This window comes from Bactrocera oleae, chromosome 4, assembly GCF_042242935.1.
Source record: "Bactrocera oleae isolate idBacOlea1 chromosome 4, idBacOlea1, whole genome shotgun sequence".
NCBI lineage: Eukaryota > Metazoa > Arthropoda > Insecta > Diptera > Tephritidae > Bactrocera > Bactrocera oleae.
This window is the reverse complement of record NC_091538.1, coordinates 9329269-9346756: the sequence shown is the minus strand read 5'-3', so window position 1 is coordinate 9346756 and position 17488 is coordinate 9329269. Positions and strand designations below refer to the sequence as shown.

Here is a 17488-nt window from a genome sequence, read left to right as displayed (position 1 = left end):
TATAGCATATAGTTGGCATATAAACTGACCGATTAAAATGAGGCCCTTGTGTGGAAAGCTTTTTTATTTGACGAGATATCTTTACGAAATTTTGCATGTGTTGTTGTCTAGTTAACGGTATAACCTCACAAGGAATTGTTTAAATCGGTCTACTATAGCATCCAGCTGCCATACAAACTTAAAGTTCAAAATCAAGTTCTTGTAAAGAATCTTTTGTATTTATGAAGCGTATTATAGCTTCGTTGCAGCTTGTTTTGTTTACAAAATTTTTCTATAAGTATAAAACTATTATTACTATCTTACACTTCCCTGTCACTCAACCATTTTGAAACACGCTTCACCGCCGCATGCGCCTACCCATTATTAGCTGTCAAATTTCTGTCACCCTGCCGACAACAGTATTAACGGTTTTGTGTCGTTGTTTGACTGTCTAGCGCCTTTCTCGCAATTACACTGACATTATCTCCAACTGTCAAAATGTTTACGACAATGACACCTCAAAATCCTGCTCCTACCGTTGTAAATTTGAACCCAGCGCAAGTTTTTTTTTTGTTTTTGTGGCTTCAAATTGGTTTTACTGTCAGCGGCGCACGTAATCTTGGGTCATCAACCGCCACCTTTTCCACACTTAACATTTTTGCGCTTTTATTGCAAATACATTGTCTGTGCTACACTTCTACGAAGCTTGTTCGTCTCGTGTGCGGCAATTTCGGCGCTGGTTTTATGCTGCCGAGCATACGCACACACACACACACAAACAATCGGAAGCGCCATCGACAAATAATCTTTTATGATCTTTCCGGTACGTGTGAACATTTTCCTATTTCATGCGTTCTATCTTTTTACTGCGTGTTTGCTTTTCCAATACGATGATTTTATGAAATGTCGATATGGTTATAGCGCCGGGTAATAATAGCAAAAGTGTAATAATAAAAAGTGTCAAATGTTAATCATAAAAGAATTTACGAGTGCGACGAGATAAAAGTGGAACCAGTGTAATATATATGTACTTATGTGATCAAAATGTAAGGTGAGATGATTATCGTGATGTGGTGCAGTATGAATTCCTACCCTTGAACCCAACTCTCAATAAAGAATATTATTTGATACGACGCATAACGTTTGCGTCAACTCCAGGGAGATGTACAAAAAATGGTGTCTGGCGGTGAGGAAGACTTAACATTATTTCAAAAAACAAAAAATAACAAAACTGCTAAAAATTCTAAAAATAATTTTTTTTTTTCATGTAGAGGTAGACAATATAAGGCAATTAGTTATTTAAGCAATTAGTTAATTGGCTCAATTATTAATTGATAATAAATTGATATAAAATTCTCCAAGTAAGTCTGTAAAAAATGCTATATTTTAGTTAACCTCTTAATTGAGGCAATTAGTTATTTAAGCAATTAGTTAATTGTCTCAATTATTACTTGACAATAAATTGATATATAATTCTCCAAGTAAGTCTGTAAAAAAATGCTATATTTTAGTTAACCTCTTAATTGACTCAGCTAATTGACCTATCTGAACTGTCTCAGCTAATTGTACTAACTATTATTAGCATAAACCCTTGGACTAGCAAATTAACTAGTGTGAAATTTGCTCAGTACTATAAATGCTAATATCTAGTTGCCACCTACATGTAAAAATAAATTAACAATAATGCCACAAAAACAAATTAAATTTAGGCAAGCATAATTTAGCTCAAGGTTGGCCTAAACTATACAATTAGTTATTAATACTATTAGTGGAGATCGAGCAGGGAATGCACTGCTGATGTGTCAGACACTAATTCACACGGCTATAAGCATTTGTCGAAAACAAAAGCAAAACAAAAAAAAATCATTATAAAATAGCATCAATTACAAGAATGATAAATTTCGGCGATTTAATTGAAACAATATTTCATTTTTGCCGCCCACAAATCGCGAGTCATTGTCAAATTGCTTATACGCTGCTCATCAAAATATTAAAATTTTACATATTTAATTGCTGTGCGAGCCATTTGGCCAACTCGCCATGACGAATCAACATTTTTGTGCCTTTACTGTGCACCAGACCAAAAGAATCGATTCAGGCGCCCAAACTAAAAACGTGTCAAGAAAACCAGGCGCAAATCTATTTTCGTGACAACAACGAATTTACAACCTAACCGAAATAATTTGCGAATAAAATCCTGTGCACTACAACATATAACGGTGTATGTGTGTGCATTGACATTCTAGCGAATCGAACTAGTCAATCCGACACTGCACAGTGAAGCAAGTGGTATATTTTGCCTTCAAAAAAGTTCTAATTTTTATTTTTATTTGTTAAATGCAAAACAGTGTAAAGAGAGAGGTATATAAAGTTAGAGAATGCATAAAAAATGAAGTTGTTTATGCTGACTAGGAGGAAGTACTTAATTGTCTTCTGCTTCTTCTGGGTAGTTACCCAGGAAGTTAAGTTACCAAGCCAATTGTTGTTTTAGTAATTCAAAAAGCTACTTTTATTAATTTCAGCAAATAAACTTAAAAAAAAAAAAAACTAAGTAAGGATTGAGTTGTTCTCACACTTTCTGAGGTTCAAAGGTACTGTTATATTTTCAGGTGTTGATAAGATCTTCAAGAAAATATTCGACGAAATCGTTAATGGTTTCAAATCATATTTGGTTTCTTATTAACTTATGCTATAGGACATAGACGCTTGTAGTCTCATTATTAAATTTTGCTTACTGTTCGAGATTTTTATACTAAAAACTAACCAAAAAAATCAAATGAGACATATTTCATAATACAAGTATATTCGATGGAAATTCTAAATTTATTTTATTTTATATTAATAGATGAGGTTAAAGTCAAGCAGAGAGTTGCAGATTATTATATTAAGTGTATGGGAACTGAATTAAAGATAAACCGGTTTCATATATATCTACATATATATATATATATATAGCGCTAAATCACATCTTGCTTTAGAAAATATATCCATTTAATTTCAGTAAAATATCACAAATTTTGTAATAGTATGTATGATGAAAAACATATTTCGATTTTAATCACAGGTCACTCTCCACACTTCGATGTGTTTATTCCGCTGATCTGCAATATCAACTTTTTTTTTTTGTGTGTCTGTTATTACATAATACGAGAGTTTAATAAATGTAGTATTTGTGCATTGTATTTGTAAAGCACTTGACTATTTGCTGGGTATTTAATTGCTCTTAAAACACTGTGCTGCGGCCAATAGCCAGCCGAGGGAGACATGTCGCGACATCGTATGCGTAGTGAATGAAATCACAACAATCAACAAATGCGAATATGCTCGTAATATTTGCACTTTACATTTCAAAAAGACAACAAAAATGCGAAATAAAATTGATGCCAATAATAAAAATGCGCCAAATAAAAATGCCGGTTTAATGAGTGGCCGAAATAGGAGCGCCAACTGCAAGAACAACAATGGCAGCGAGCATGCATATCAAAAATGAACATATCCACCGACGCTGTGCGTATGTGTGACGATGTAGCTCATGGGTAAATGCGCTCGTGATGCGCTGGGGGAGTGGCGTCGGGCGCACCGACGCCCATCTGTCTGTGATGCGTAATTTTAGTATTGCCACGTAATTGCAACTGAAATGGCTGCAGAAATGCAAAAAACAAACAACAACAACAAATAAACAAGTAAACACGTTAACTTCGCTTGCACCGAAACGATAATACCCTGCACAGCTGCGTTTTTTATAGCGTAAAAAAGTATAAAAAGTTATTTATCTTGAGTTTGAGCGGTCAGTTTGTGTGGCAGCTATATGCTATAGTGGTTCGAACTGAACAATTTGATCACAGATAGTAGCGTTGCCTTTGGTGAAAATCTAGGTCGAATTTCAACAAGATATCTTGCTGAACAAAAAAGGTTTCCATACAAGGGTTTGATTTTGAAAGATCAGTTTCGATGGCAGCTATATGCTATAGTGGTTCGATCTGAACAATATTTTTGGAGATTATAGCGATAGCTGAGATAATAATTTTTGCCAAATTTCGTGACAATAACTTGTCAAATAAAAAAGTTTTCCATACAAAGGCTAGATTTTGAACGATCAGTTTGTATGACAGCTATATGCTATAATGGTCCGAAATCGGCGGTTCCGATAAATGAGCAGCTTCTCGCTTAGCAAAGGGCGTGTGCCAAATTTCAGATCGATATCCCGAAAACTAAGGGACCAGTGCGCATATATACAGACAGGCTGGAGGACATGGCTAAATCGACGCAGCCTGTCACACTGATCATTTATGTTCTTATAAGTATACTTTATGGAGTCTTGGACGTTTCCTTTTGGGTGTTACAAACGTCGTAGCAAATTAATATACTCTGTGCAGGGTATAACAAAAACAAAAGCAATGCGCAATGAAAGAGTTGAAAAAAGCTCGCACTAACTGGCCCATAAGGTGCTACACACACACACACACACACATATACTTCTATATGTATTGCAGAGTATTAAAATAAATTTCACAACTAATGATACGAAAATAAAATACAATGCGACGCATTTAAACGGAATGCAGCCGCTTTTGATGTTTTGCTATTTGCGCGCGGCAGGCGGACGCAAGGCGGGCGGCGAGGTGGCGAAACATGTGCATCACATGTAAATACTTTGTGTGGCCAACGGCGATTTCCGCGTTTGCTGTGTTCGCACTTTGCTAAACGCAATCATTAGGTTGTACAAGTAGTTATGGCTGTATGTGTGTATATATGCATGCATGTAAGGCTGTATGTCTATATCTGTATGTGTGTGTGTGTATAACTATTTTGACTGTGGAAATCTGCGCAAATGCATGCTGGTGCTTAGCTGCGTAGCAATATTCCTGGCTAAAGTGTCTTCTTGCAACAACAACCCAGTTCCTTGGGGCACTCAAAAGGCACATAGCGCCTCTCGGCAGCAGCGCAACGGCGCAACAACAACCATTAGAGTTGAATCGATTCCTGGAATTATATAAATAAATATGGCAAAAACGCGTTCAGACGTTTAATTAGTCAAAGCAAAAAAATGTGGCAACGCACCAACATAGCCATACAAAAAAAAAAAACAAAAAAAAAAAACATACATTTGTATGTATGTGCACGCTGCTTATGTTGTGTGCTGGAGCGTTAAATATGAAACATAATTCTGTTAGCGATTTTTATGCAAATAGAATTCTGCCGCGTGTTCCAATTTGTAGCTGCTCAAATTACACAACAACATTTGCACAAATGCAACAACATTTTACGCGATGTTGCAACACCATATGTATATATGTAGCTTCTATAGCATATGCATGTGCCTCTGTGTGTTATGATAAACAGTAGTTTACTAAAATCGTGCAACATGCAAATATTAATATATTTTAATTCATAATAATTTTAATTTTTTTTTTCAACTCCGCGTAGTAGTTTTAACAATTTTTTCGAGATTATCTTAAATTTAATTATTATTCACATATATTATATATATGACGCATTTATTAAAAAGTCGCGGTTTGCAAATATTTATACTTTACTGTTATTAGTACTTAGCTTAGCTTCAGCATAACCAACGCAGAAGAAACATAGACGGCTGAACTTGTCGCGCGTGCAAACATGTTTACGTACAGACACTATATATAGCTATATATTTATAAGTATATACAAATGTACAACATGTTCAAGATCATTGAAAAACTTCCCGCGCAAAATGACACGATTTTCTGCCATTAAATCGTAAGCGATCAATAATAACAAACATAAAAGTGTACGGACAGCGATCTGCAGTCTATTTGTTGTGAGTTGCCCGCAGCTTCTGTGCGAACGTGAGTACGTCAAGCAAACGATCAACTAACTACGAGTATACCATTGGCTTGACCGAGTGGCATGAAATGTGGCAGACCTGAGCTCTACCGATTGATCGCTTTATAAGGTTACTACAAATGAAGTCGTAAAATTTCGTTTTACGATTTGTTTACTAAATATTTTGGTTTTGTTGTTAAGTGTCGGTGCGAGCGATTAGTTTATTTTATTATTCTTATGTATATATACTTGTACATACCTATAATGGAGGTATGTATGTACATTTAATGGTTTGATGCATGTATAAAGCCGTATTCATTTATTTTTATATCGAAATATTGTGCATGGGGTCTATAACCCCTTTTCCATATACCTGTGGAATACTGTTAAACTTTTCCATTTTATAACATCTTTCATTTTTTTATTTTAAAGAAGGAATGTTATTGTGCGACAGCTTTTAAATTAATACTTTGGTCATTCTAAGTTTAGATCTGATTACAAAACATAGGGATTCATTTGTATGGCATCCTCTCACAAAAGCTCGACAAAAACCGAGTAGATTGGATTGATTGAAAAAAGGTATTTGTAGAATATGTTCATAAAAAGTCAGCTGTTTAAAATATGCGTTCGTTTTCATACTTTTGACCTCCTCACTTCAGCGTGTAGTGGTGAGAGAGAAAACAGTCTTTGAGGGAAAAATATAGCGAACACGCAGAATGGAGACCCATCCACCGGAAAGGTTTGACAACTTATGTTAAGGAACAGAACATCCTTCTCCTTTGTATAGATTTCATTTAATAGCAAATCCGTAAAATAGAAACCAATAGACCTGTTGTGGCTCCACAATACGTTTGGCATGCAGTAAATATTCGCATTTGTTTAGGCTTATGATTGCAGACCGAATTTCGGTCCAACGCTTCAACCGGAGTTAAAGAAAATACTACATATTTCATACCAGAACTAGGCTGCTTGTTTGCGTTTGTATTCTGTCAATTGTCAATACTCCCCAACTACATTTTTATCAACTTCTAAGTTATGCCGATCACCTAAGAAACGTGTGCGCCTGGAACTAGAATACGCTACATTCTGATGTCTACTACCTTATGGTAAGGTTGAGAATTTTACCGCATATTAGTTGTAGAAGCTGTTAGGAATAATATGAAGTAGCAACATCTTAACATTTTCTTCTAAAAAGGCCCACCTTTGCGAGGTTAAGACTTAAATACCTCGTAGCTCACACTTTTAGACATCCTGAGCTGAGCTGAGCTGGTGGGAATAAAAATGAAATGCCTGTGTAGATTTGAAATGGTCCCATGGCTCTTTGACGACTTATGAGATCTCATTACAGAAATTATTTTTCCAACTTCAGTAGAAACTGTATATATGTAGTAATCTAAGTGCGATTCCTATTTTGCGCTTTTATACTTAGCCGACTAGCTGTTTACTACCAAATCTTTCCTTGGACCATAACCACAAGTCTGCTTTCCACTGTAATATTACCTAATAGCTGTTGAAAAGCAGTAAACTATTTCCAATAGTAGATGACACTTATTACTACCATGAAGAAAACGGTTTTTTGAGTTATTGAATACACTTTTTACACGAACGAAGGGTGTATGCTCGTCAGTAACTTTTACGGCTCACATTTATCAGCAACTTACTAGTTTGCTAAATGTGAAAAGAACACACACGTAAGAAGTGCTAGAGCTTAGCATAGTTTTAACAGTTTAATAGAAATTGCATTAAGAGTCACAAAACGGTAACTGCACCAGCTAATTGCCTAGGTTATTACAGTTTTCTACAGATTCTGGGTCATTTACAGTTACATCTGAAATAGCTTTGTTTTGCATGTGACGCGTGATTGCCGAAAGTGTTGCGCCGAGTAAACGTTTTCCTGCTACGTATTAAACTCTTGGCGCTGCTTTTGTCGCTGGACGCATTGCCTTTATGGCAGTGCCACGATGTTAAGACCTGCTTCCTTTTTTTGTACATTTTGTACCTAGCACCGATAGTAAAAACATTTGGCCAATTTGCCAAATATTGCAACAGCCCTATACGAGGGCACACCAATCTGCTGCTCATAACGCAAATACATATTTGGCACACAACTTTAGACGTGCGAGCTGACAGGGGAGGCAGTAAGTAAGTAATGCGCTGCAGTTAGAGATAAATTTTACGCATTGACACTGTTGAGGTTATTTGAAAGTTTGTATTATATGCTACTTGCAGATGGACTATTTGATAAGTGTTGTTATTTGTAGATATGTATTTCAGATTTTTTGTCTCGACATCAATACACATATTGTACTGTTCAACATATATAGTGGCACATAGGGGGAATGAGATGGGCACAATTCCACTTGTGTTTTCAATGTGCTTAAATTCGAACTTCATTTGATTCGAAGGAACGAGCGGAATACTGCTAATTTTGTGGAATTTATGCGTTGAAAACAATACTACCAAGCCAAAGCAGGGAAAGGTGCCAAATAAACCCAACAATTGCAGCAATATCCAACGAAAACAGAACAACTATGTTAGTAAGTAGTGTCTACGTTTACTGCTAAGACCATTGTACTGTTCAGAGCGAATACAGTTGTTTTAGAATGAAGTCGGAATCCAACTCAAATAAGCAACAAATAAATTAGATTAAAGGTATCTAATGTTATTACAGCTGATATGTTTGCGAAAAATGTAAAAGATTCCATACAAGAACTTGATTTTACTCAGTTAGTTTGTATAGCAGCTATATGCTATAGTGGATCGATCTTAACGATATATACGGAGTATACCGCTGCTTTGGGCAATAATCTACGTAAGATTTCGTAAATATATATTTAAAAATAAAAAACTTTGTGTGCAAAATTTCAGTTCAGATAACTCGAAAACTAAGGTAATAGTGCGCGTATATATAGACAGACGAATGGTCGGACGTATAGGCGAACAGACAGACGGTCATGGCTAAGTCATGTTGACCATTTATATATACATTTTATAGGGTATTCGAAATTTATTTTGCGTATTACCATCTTCGTGGCAAACTTAATATATCAGCGTATAATAACATACTAAAATTTCTCAGCGTTTCGGTATATGTGTGATTATCTCAGAACCTGTAGCTCTTAGTTTAAAAGTATTGTTACATTTTTCACAGATAATTTTATGATCTTCAATTATTGTTTGAGATAATGTGCGGCCGAACATTTTTTCCTAATGAGAAATGGGCGAGTTCCGCGACGGTCACACCGGTTTTATTTCTGTTTTTTATTGTTCACTTGTTATCCTTCTTCGGCTCATATGGCCTCAACAAGGTAGCGTCAGCTCACGGCATTAAAGGCTGTGATCGTTGCGCCGTTCCAGCTGATTTTTGCATCGGCTAACTTAGGCAGTACTGACCTACTCCATATTATTTTTGTTCGGCCACGACTTTTGCGTTGCTTCGGACTCTAATGAAGTAACATGCGCTTCATTCAAGCAAGTTAGCTTCACTGAGAATAGCGTTTAGCAAAATCTGGTCGATTAAATGTTTTATGCCCTCAACTTAATGCAGAAACTATACAAACTTTGCTCAGCAAACATTTAGAGCTAACCTACAATTCTCCGCCATGCGATATTTCAATCGGCCGATGGCCGGATTTCATTTGTATTTAAGCACCTTGTTGCGGGTCATACCCGCGTTTATATGCGGTGTTTAAGAGTGCAGACTGTCACTTTTTTAGACCAAATTTTTCGGGTATTTAAATATCGGTATTTTGGTTGACCAAAATATTAAGGTTCCGTGCGTTTTCCTGCTTAAGTTTTTATTGTAAGCTACAGCTTTGAACTTCACCCAAACTTACTGGTCTTGTGTATATTCTTTTGTAATTAAAACTAAATTTAATATTATATAAAAATTAGTAAAGCACACGCAAATCTACGTATCTTCGTTTAATTGGTGTAAATCGTATATCCCTTAGAGCATTCACTTCGTATGTTTGCCCACCAATTTGTCTAACATTATTGAGTTTAAACTTTCTTTGACAATTGGTGCCATTTTTTCTTCCCTTTTTAGGCGTTTTCTTCAGTGGCCACCACGCATTACCAGTTTTATTTATGGAGGATTTCTTTGTACGCTTGAGTCGTTTTAATTTCGGCTTCTTGTTAGCATTTTTCGTGACAGTATTCTTATTTAAGCAAGTAACAGCGAGTCGGTAATAAATGAGTTCACAAATAAATAAAATGATGCCACCTATAATGCCTATAATTAATATGGAGAAGGGTCCCTTTAGATGATCCGTTGTGAGCACAATCGTAGATTCTACAAGAGTTGATATTTTAGATATAATATTATATATAGCTAAATAAAAGTTGACACAGTTATACCTTTAAAGTCTGGTCGCATGCGCGATATTCTATTCAGGTACGTGTTGTTGTAGTGAAAATCGTTTTCAATCTTCTGGAATATGCCGTGATCGCGCATAGCGCCTATTAGCCAATTAAAATCCGGTATCAACGGAAAACCAGCCTTTGTTATTATTTGCAATGGTGTGGAGAACACATTCTTTGGGAATGCGAAAATCTGATCGGCCAATCTGTCTTGCAGCACATACATGCGACTTGCCAATAGCACACGCTTGCCGTTTTTTACCGCGCGCAAATTTACCGAATTCGGTATGAATAAATCGGTATCGTTGTACCTTTCGAAGATCCACATATCTTCATCATTTTCAAACCAATCCTGATTCTCATCGGGTCCACCAAACGGTATAGCAGCTTCGATTACTTCATTGAGGCTATCTATTTGATGCAGATAGCCAGGATCGGTGAATACAGATATCAGCTGCGATGTGTAGATGGCAACAACGTTCACACCGTAAAAGGTTAGGGCGAGAAAGAAAATGCGCGAAGCATAACACTCAGGCCGTTCTTCAACCGTCACACAGATGGAAACAGCCATGGCATTTATACCCGCTAATGAAAAGTCTTTGTGATCTGTCGGTTCGGGTAACATGTTAACAAAGAAATACCAAAATAGCCAAGTAATTAAGAGCAATGCCAAGAAACACCACCATGTTTCATCTTCGAAAATCTGATAGAGCGCAATCCAGGCTGGTCTTGGTTCAGCCAATTTGACAAACCAAGTGTAACTATCGGAGAAGTAACAGGTGGAAGTCCAAAAGTCTTCATTAACTTCGTTGTCTGGATAGAAACCGCCCAGTATAAAGTCGCAGTTACGGTCGATTAGCTTGCCAAGCAGCCCAGTCCATGTGCCATTTTCTTCGCGTATTCCTCTGCTATCGCGCTTACATGATTGCTTGATCTGGAAGTGTATATAATAGCACGATATTTTAACTTATGTTTATGTGTCTAAATAAATTTGCTTACTTAAGCAACTCAATAAAAATATATGATAGAAATTGTTAGTGTTAGGTAGTGATGAGTTGAATTTCGCATATCCGTCCAGCCGTACGTCGGTGCGTCTGTCTTTTACTAATTCAGATTTCGCGTTGAAATAAAAAATTGATACACATGTTCCTTGGCGCTCTAATGGCCACACTTGGAAGATTTAAATCGGCAAATTGCCAAGCCTTATAATTAAAGTCTTGAACCTCAGCAGCTACTCAACCAATTTGAACCAGATGTGGCCAAAACTATTTCTGGCAGCCTTATGGCACAGTTTGAAAAAGAAGGACGAACTAAAATTCAGCTTACTCTCCAAATACAATTTAGAAATTCAAGTGATTTTACACTTTAAAATATATATAGATATGTACAATATATATTTGTAATACTCTAATTGAAATGGCGGAGACCCTATAAAGTATACCTATAAAATAGACTATGTAAATTAGCAGTGAGACAAGCTGAGTCTATTTAGCCATGCCCGCTTGTATCTCGGCGAACAAGTTCCTCAGCTTGTCAGATAGCTAACTAAAATTTTACACACGTACTTTTTTTCACTAAAAGCTGTTAGTTTGCCGGAGACACCGTTAGCGCACTACTATATGATATGAGTAGAAGTTATAAAACTTACTTTGAATTTAAGACGGTTACGCATGAAGTTTATAATACGCAATTCGATGCCCGCGTTACAGTTCTTTTCCACGAACGGCGCTGAAATTGCCGCACACATTTGAAATGTACAGTTTTTCATTTCGATTTCTCTCTCGAACTTGCGTAATTTTCTCTTTAGCTCGGCCGCGCTCGGCTGTGGTAGACCATTCGTGCATTCGCCTATTTTGGTTACACGGATCGTGCGACAATTAGCATGACTGTAATAGTCCATTACCGAAAATGAGTACCCGACATCACTGTTAGCATAGAGGAGTGCGATTTGATGCACATAATATTGTTTCTGTAAAAGTGTGAACAGTTCCATTGCAACCGTGTGCTCGCTGTCGCGTCGTATTGGATTATTGTATAGTAATAGAAAACGTGCGCCTGGATTCCATGAATTCATTCTACTAATGAAATTTCTCATGAGCTGCCGCAACAGCTCCACGCTATCCACAATAATGATGTAGTAATCGGTGGAGATGACGGCGTTGTTGCCCATTTTAATTTTCACATATTTCTCTTTGTCGAAAACTGTACGCAGCTGATAGAAACGACGTCCACGTTCATTACTTCGGCTAATGACTTCATTCAATAGCTTTGTAATACCATGCTGTATCTCTAAGGCTGGCGAAGATATGTTGTAGCTGTTCGATATGAGCATGTTGTAGGCACGTGTTAGACGCGCACGATTTGTAAAGGTAATCTTCATGTATGCTTCTAGACACTGTACACCCGAAAGCCATGGTTGCTCATCCAGTTCGGCCTGTGGACGTAGAAATATCACACTGTTGGCTGTCTCCTGGTGTTCGTTCATGAGCGCTTGACAAGGCCAAGCGTTGAGTATATGTAATATGACAAATACGGTGCTCGCGAGCATTCCCACGGTTTGCGCTGTTCTCATCGCGAATTGCAACTGTCGTAAAGTGACGCAGAATTTGATTTTATTGTGGCAAAAATGTGTTGTGGTCTGCTACCATTGCATTGTGGCATGCAACTGTTGCATGTATGCGGATTTTGCATGTGACATTGTTGACTTTAGGCGCTTGTTGAACTGCAATGAAAAATTCACAAGATTCACATACAACATGGATGTTATGAAAATGTACCGTTATATTTAATTGTGGTGCAAATTAAATTTGTATAAAAATATATATTAACATATCCTATCATCTCTGTCAGCTGGTAAGCTCAATACTGATAAATCAATATCTAGACTCAGTATATGTGACATCAATTTACTCAGATAGAGTGCCTCGCCGCAGTATTGCCGGAAACTGCAAGGCTAAGCAGCTTGCTGGTTTAGGTACTTCAGTGGTTAATTATATTATATTATGGTTCTCTCCAGCAGTAAAATAAGAATGAGTAAGCACACCCTGACTTCTTGCGGTTTACAACTAGGTTTTTTGGAGTGAGTTCAGCAAGCGCTGTCGCCTGCTCCGTCTGACCCAAGTTTAGTCGTAAGTGGTTCCGAGCTCTAATTAAATATTGTTTTCTTAAAGCCTTACCTCGCCATGAAAGCCATCGAGTCACTTCGTGATAAGACTATGTGGTATGAGTGTCAGGCCACAGCGAAATCGCAGGCTACTACAAAGCTAATGAGGTAACAAAAAAGGTGACATTAGACCCGCTATCAATTGAATGGATATGAGTCGGAGCTCCGCTCTCTTCACACATTCTACTACTACTACTACTGAATGTTATTACCATCAGTTCTTGTGCTATCGCAAGATCCTTTTGGTCTAAATTGGTTTACAAGAGTGCTAGTATCATCAGTAAGGTTAACCTTAGCCTAGTTGTAGGAGTTCTAGCGCTACCGATGTGCATGTAGTAAGGTTGGAAATGCCAGTTGTGAAAGCTATTTGGAAATAGACGAGTTAGACATCTCAAATCTTTCTTCTTGATTTTCACATCTTTGTCTTTTCGCGGCTAAAATATCATAGATCTCAGAGGTTTAGGCATTACACTGAGTTAGTGAGAATAGAAGTAAAAACTCTATTACAAGAGTTGAATTTTCAGGCTTCACAAATGACTGTATATACTATAGTAGCCCAGTGATATATCCAACTTGGTAATCTGCCTTTGAATCCAACCTAACCTGTATAAGTTGTGTCTTAGAGCTCAAACATGACGATAGCGAGGTTAAGCAGCGGAAATAGAAGTAAAACACATAGGCGTATTTGTGATAGAATCTAGGAGCTTTGTTAAGATTTACTATCTAGTTATAGCCGTTTTTATCTGGCTTCCCAAATAACTGTTTAGACATGTACCCATGTACTCCTTTCTTGGGTGTCAGGCAACTAACCTAACATAATCTAACTTGATAAGTCTTTTCCGCAGTCTATACCCTTTTTATAGACACTAATATCAAACCTGAAGACCAGTTCCAGTTCTGCTGTTGTTAGTCTCACAAATTTTTTTCTTGGTTGATCAGCCATCTAACCTAAGCTTACGTAACAAAGAGATGGTAAATCTTGTTAAGACCTTACCCTTTTCAATGATATGAACACCGAACAGGAGGAACAGTTCCAGTCCTCTTGTCACTAGTCTTTTTCCCCATTTTTTTGATAACTCATGTATTCGAAATTCCATTTTTTTCAAAAATCTTGTATCCAAACATTCTAAACCTTTAAATTATTTGCAGTTATGCAAATCTATTATACTTGTAGACTCTATAACACGTCTCTAACAATGTAACCATTTTTGAGGCATACTTTAAGCTTGTTGCTTGAAGTTACCCGAGCATTCTTAGCCATCTCGTTAAAAAGTTAAAATGTCTGCCAATCGCGGAAGTCATAAAACAAACGCGTCAACTTATTACATTTTCCATTCACTCCGCAATTTCTGCCACTGTTGTAATTAAAGTTAAATTTACGAGCAATTGTCATAGGAACACACACAGCAGCATACAACGAAAGTTAAAATTCAGCTAAGACACGAGTGCAGACAATGCCCGACGTCTGCCGTCCCGACGTACACACGCAACGTTTGGGGCGCATAAATACAGGACGCGTGGAGTAAATCAAGTGGGCGACACAATGCGAACACCACCACCAGCACCACCAATCAGCTCGATAGCACAACTAAATGGCTTTGCTGCATGCATACAATAACAAGTTTAACTAAGCCATCAAAGATGAGAAAATGGTTAAGCATTTCGTATGCGTTCGCACTTAGTAAATATACAAGAAAAACAATGCATATATTTGGCTAAGAGCGTTGCCGCTTGCTTCCGGCAGTCGAAAGTGCTTTTATGTACGAGTACATGGCAAACATTTTTGGCGTTGCGTTTGAGAATGTGGCGCGGCAGCTGCAACGCTGGGTATGACTCATTCGCAGGCACTTGGCGATGGTGATGACCGCCAAAATGACAAGTGGCGTCCAGCAGCAACATTGAAATTGTTGCTGTTGCCAGTTTAATGGCCGCCTCAGCTAATGGTGTTGGTGTCATAACATTCATCTTTTCGCCGTCGTAATATTTCTTAAGCGCCCTGTTTAATTCGGGAAACCGGAGCATGCGTTGTGTGGTTGGCGGCCGGGCGCAAGTAGTTGGCAATACACACAGCAACTTTATGCGTTTTTGTGTCTACTTGCAATAAATGTTTTAATGTTGCCGACAGACAATTCAGCGATAACAGTAACGACTTGATGTGACTTCCAATTTAAGCGCTTAACAGGCGCATCATGCATTAACAAGCGCTTGCTGTGTTTGTTGCCGGTGTTGTTGATTTGTGCTACTCGAGTAAGGTTATGTTTGGATACTGCTTATTGTTTCTCTATTATCCTTAACTAGCTGAATTTTATGTTATTTCATTAAAATTTAGTAACTCTAAAACATTCACTTGACAATACAAGCATTATTAGCGTTAAATTCGCCATAATCCGCTTGATTGGCTCAGTCATTTGGCACCAAGTGTTAGCTTACGTTAGATTCGGTTAATCAAGCTGCTATTTGTGAATGATTCCACTTGGCCAGCTAGACGCGCTGTTCGCCGTTGTGTTACCCAGTACGACTAAATATGGAACAAAAAGTCCATCGCATATCAGCAAAACGACTTGAACTTGCCACAAATTTTTTGAGGCGGCTAATACCAATTCCGGCCAACTTGCCTAGCTCTTAGATGGTGCCTAGACGAACCAACTTTAGTCTAGCGAAAATTCGATAGAGTTGGGCTAAGTGTTTAGGTGTTTCGTCATGCAGTTCTGCAATTTGAACAACACATGAATACCAATAGGTCAGTGTGCAGCCAGAACTCTTATCATTGCGGCGAAATGAATCTAGTTAAGAGCAAGTAATTCAATGAAACTCTTATGTTCCACACTGCTACTTGCTAAGCAACGCTTACTGAGCTTACGCTAGGTACACAGTGAAAGAAAAAATGACGTGTCCTAGTGTGCAGAATATCAGGACTCCCAGTAACCCGAAATCGATACTGTTGAGTGATCCTTAAAGAGGAAGAATGTAGTTATAGCACTACGAGAGAATTTTGGAAAAAAAAAAATTTCACAAAATGGCGGCTGTCTGAAAAATATGTATCGTTATTTCCTCGTTTTTTGCCGCTCGGAATTTTTGAAAAATATAAAAAAAAAATCCAAAAATCCTTTCGTAGTGCAATAGTATAATGTATAAAAAATCTCTGTATAAAATTTCATGTAAATCGATTGAGTAGAATTTGAGATATTATGCACACCGTGTCTAAGAAAGTAGCTCAAAGAAAAACGACTTTAAAGCTCGCGCCGAGCTGGTCGGCGCATCACAAAATGAGCTGTTGCTCCGAAAATAATTGAAATTTCGATAAATCTGTTTAGGGACATTTTCTTAAAGGGTTATACTACAATAATATGCACGAAAAAAAAATCGATTTTTTTTTTAAATTTCAAAACCAGAATACCCCCTTAATGCCATCTGTTTTAAAATATTTTGCAATGAAAAAAATTTCTAAAGTTCATTGTTCCAATAAAAACAACTACAGACGAGTGGTTAGCGTGATTCAGTCAATAAAAATATAAGCAAACTAATTCTGTCAACCGATAGGCACGATATCTTCGATTTATTATTATTTTCTAGTTTAAAATTATAATAACTGTGCTTCTCGACTTATTTCTATACTTCTAATATTACTTATCGGCGGTGAGGAAATCACTAAGTGTATTTGCTTTGCGTCTACTGTTCTACTGCAAATCCACTTGAGTAGAGAAAAATAAAGTAGTTCAGAGAATTTCCGTGCAATTTTATTGGAGTTTAAATTGTATTCATTATTCTGTTATGACAGCTATTGTTAGCAGCATATTGCTACTAACGTAGTAGCAAACAAGCAAAAGCGCAATAATACCATCAATTGTGGCAGGGGGAGGTGTGAGAGTGGGTCGTATATCAAACGAAGTGTCGCGCTCTGGTCTGTTCGCCCAGCAGCCCACAGCTAGCGACTGCTTATTGCGCTTCAAGAATGTATCGGATGTCATTGCGACAGGAACTTTTGGCTGGCAAAATACATTTGTGTCTTTAAGTAGTGTATTCACTGTGTTACTATTTATTTACTTTATATTTAAATATCGATTTTATATAAGACAAATCTTGAACAAAGTTCATCTCGCCGCCATGGTAGGAATTCTCACTGGACACTGTCCAATGGAAACTTATGCGGTACGGCTTAGAATACTACCCGATGCTAGTTGT

At 37.3% G+C, this 17488-nt stretch overlaps 2 protein-coding genes across 2 annotated transcripts in view; one reads left to right on the top strand and one right to left on the bottom strand.

Moving 5' to 3' along the window:
* The window catches only part of nord, a 41005-nt gene that overhangs the window by 11756 nt on the left and 11761 nt on the right, over positions 1-17488 (top strand). The gene's annotated exons all lie outside the window — the stretch shown is intronic.
* Positions 9672-12637, bottom strand: Ir60a (Ionotropic receptor 60a). The gene is made up of 3 exons (XM_036375806.2): positions 11792-12637; positions 10141-11077; positions 9672-10075 (listed from the first exon to the last, which is right to left on the bottom strand). The coding sequence occupies exons 1-3, from the start codon at positions 12626-12628 to the stop codon at positions 9672-9674; spliced, it is 2178 nt and encodes a 725-aa protein (XP_036231699.2). The 5' UTR covers positions 12629-12637.

What these genes read in the sequence shown, in the direction of transcription:
- Ir60a (XM_036375806.2), bottom strand. Translation starts at nt 12,628, where the DNA reads ATGAACGAACACCAGGAGACAGCCAACAGTGTGATATTTCTACGTCCA. An exon ending in GTAACCGTCTTAAATTCAAA is followed by an intron (nt 11,078 to 11,791) that starts GTAAGTTTTATA and finishes ATACACTTCCAG; the next exon opens with ATCAAGCAATCATGTAAGCG. An exon ending in CATGCGACCAGACTTTAAAG is followed by an intron (nt 10,076 to 10,140) that starts GTATAACTGTGT and finishes CAACTCTTGTAG; the next exon opens with AATCTACGATTGTGCTCACA.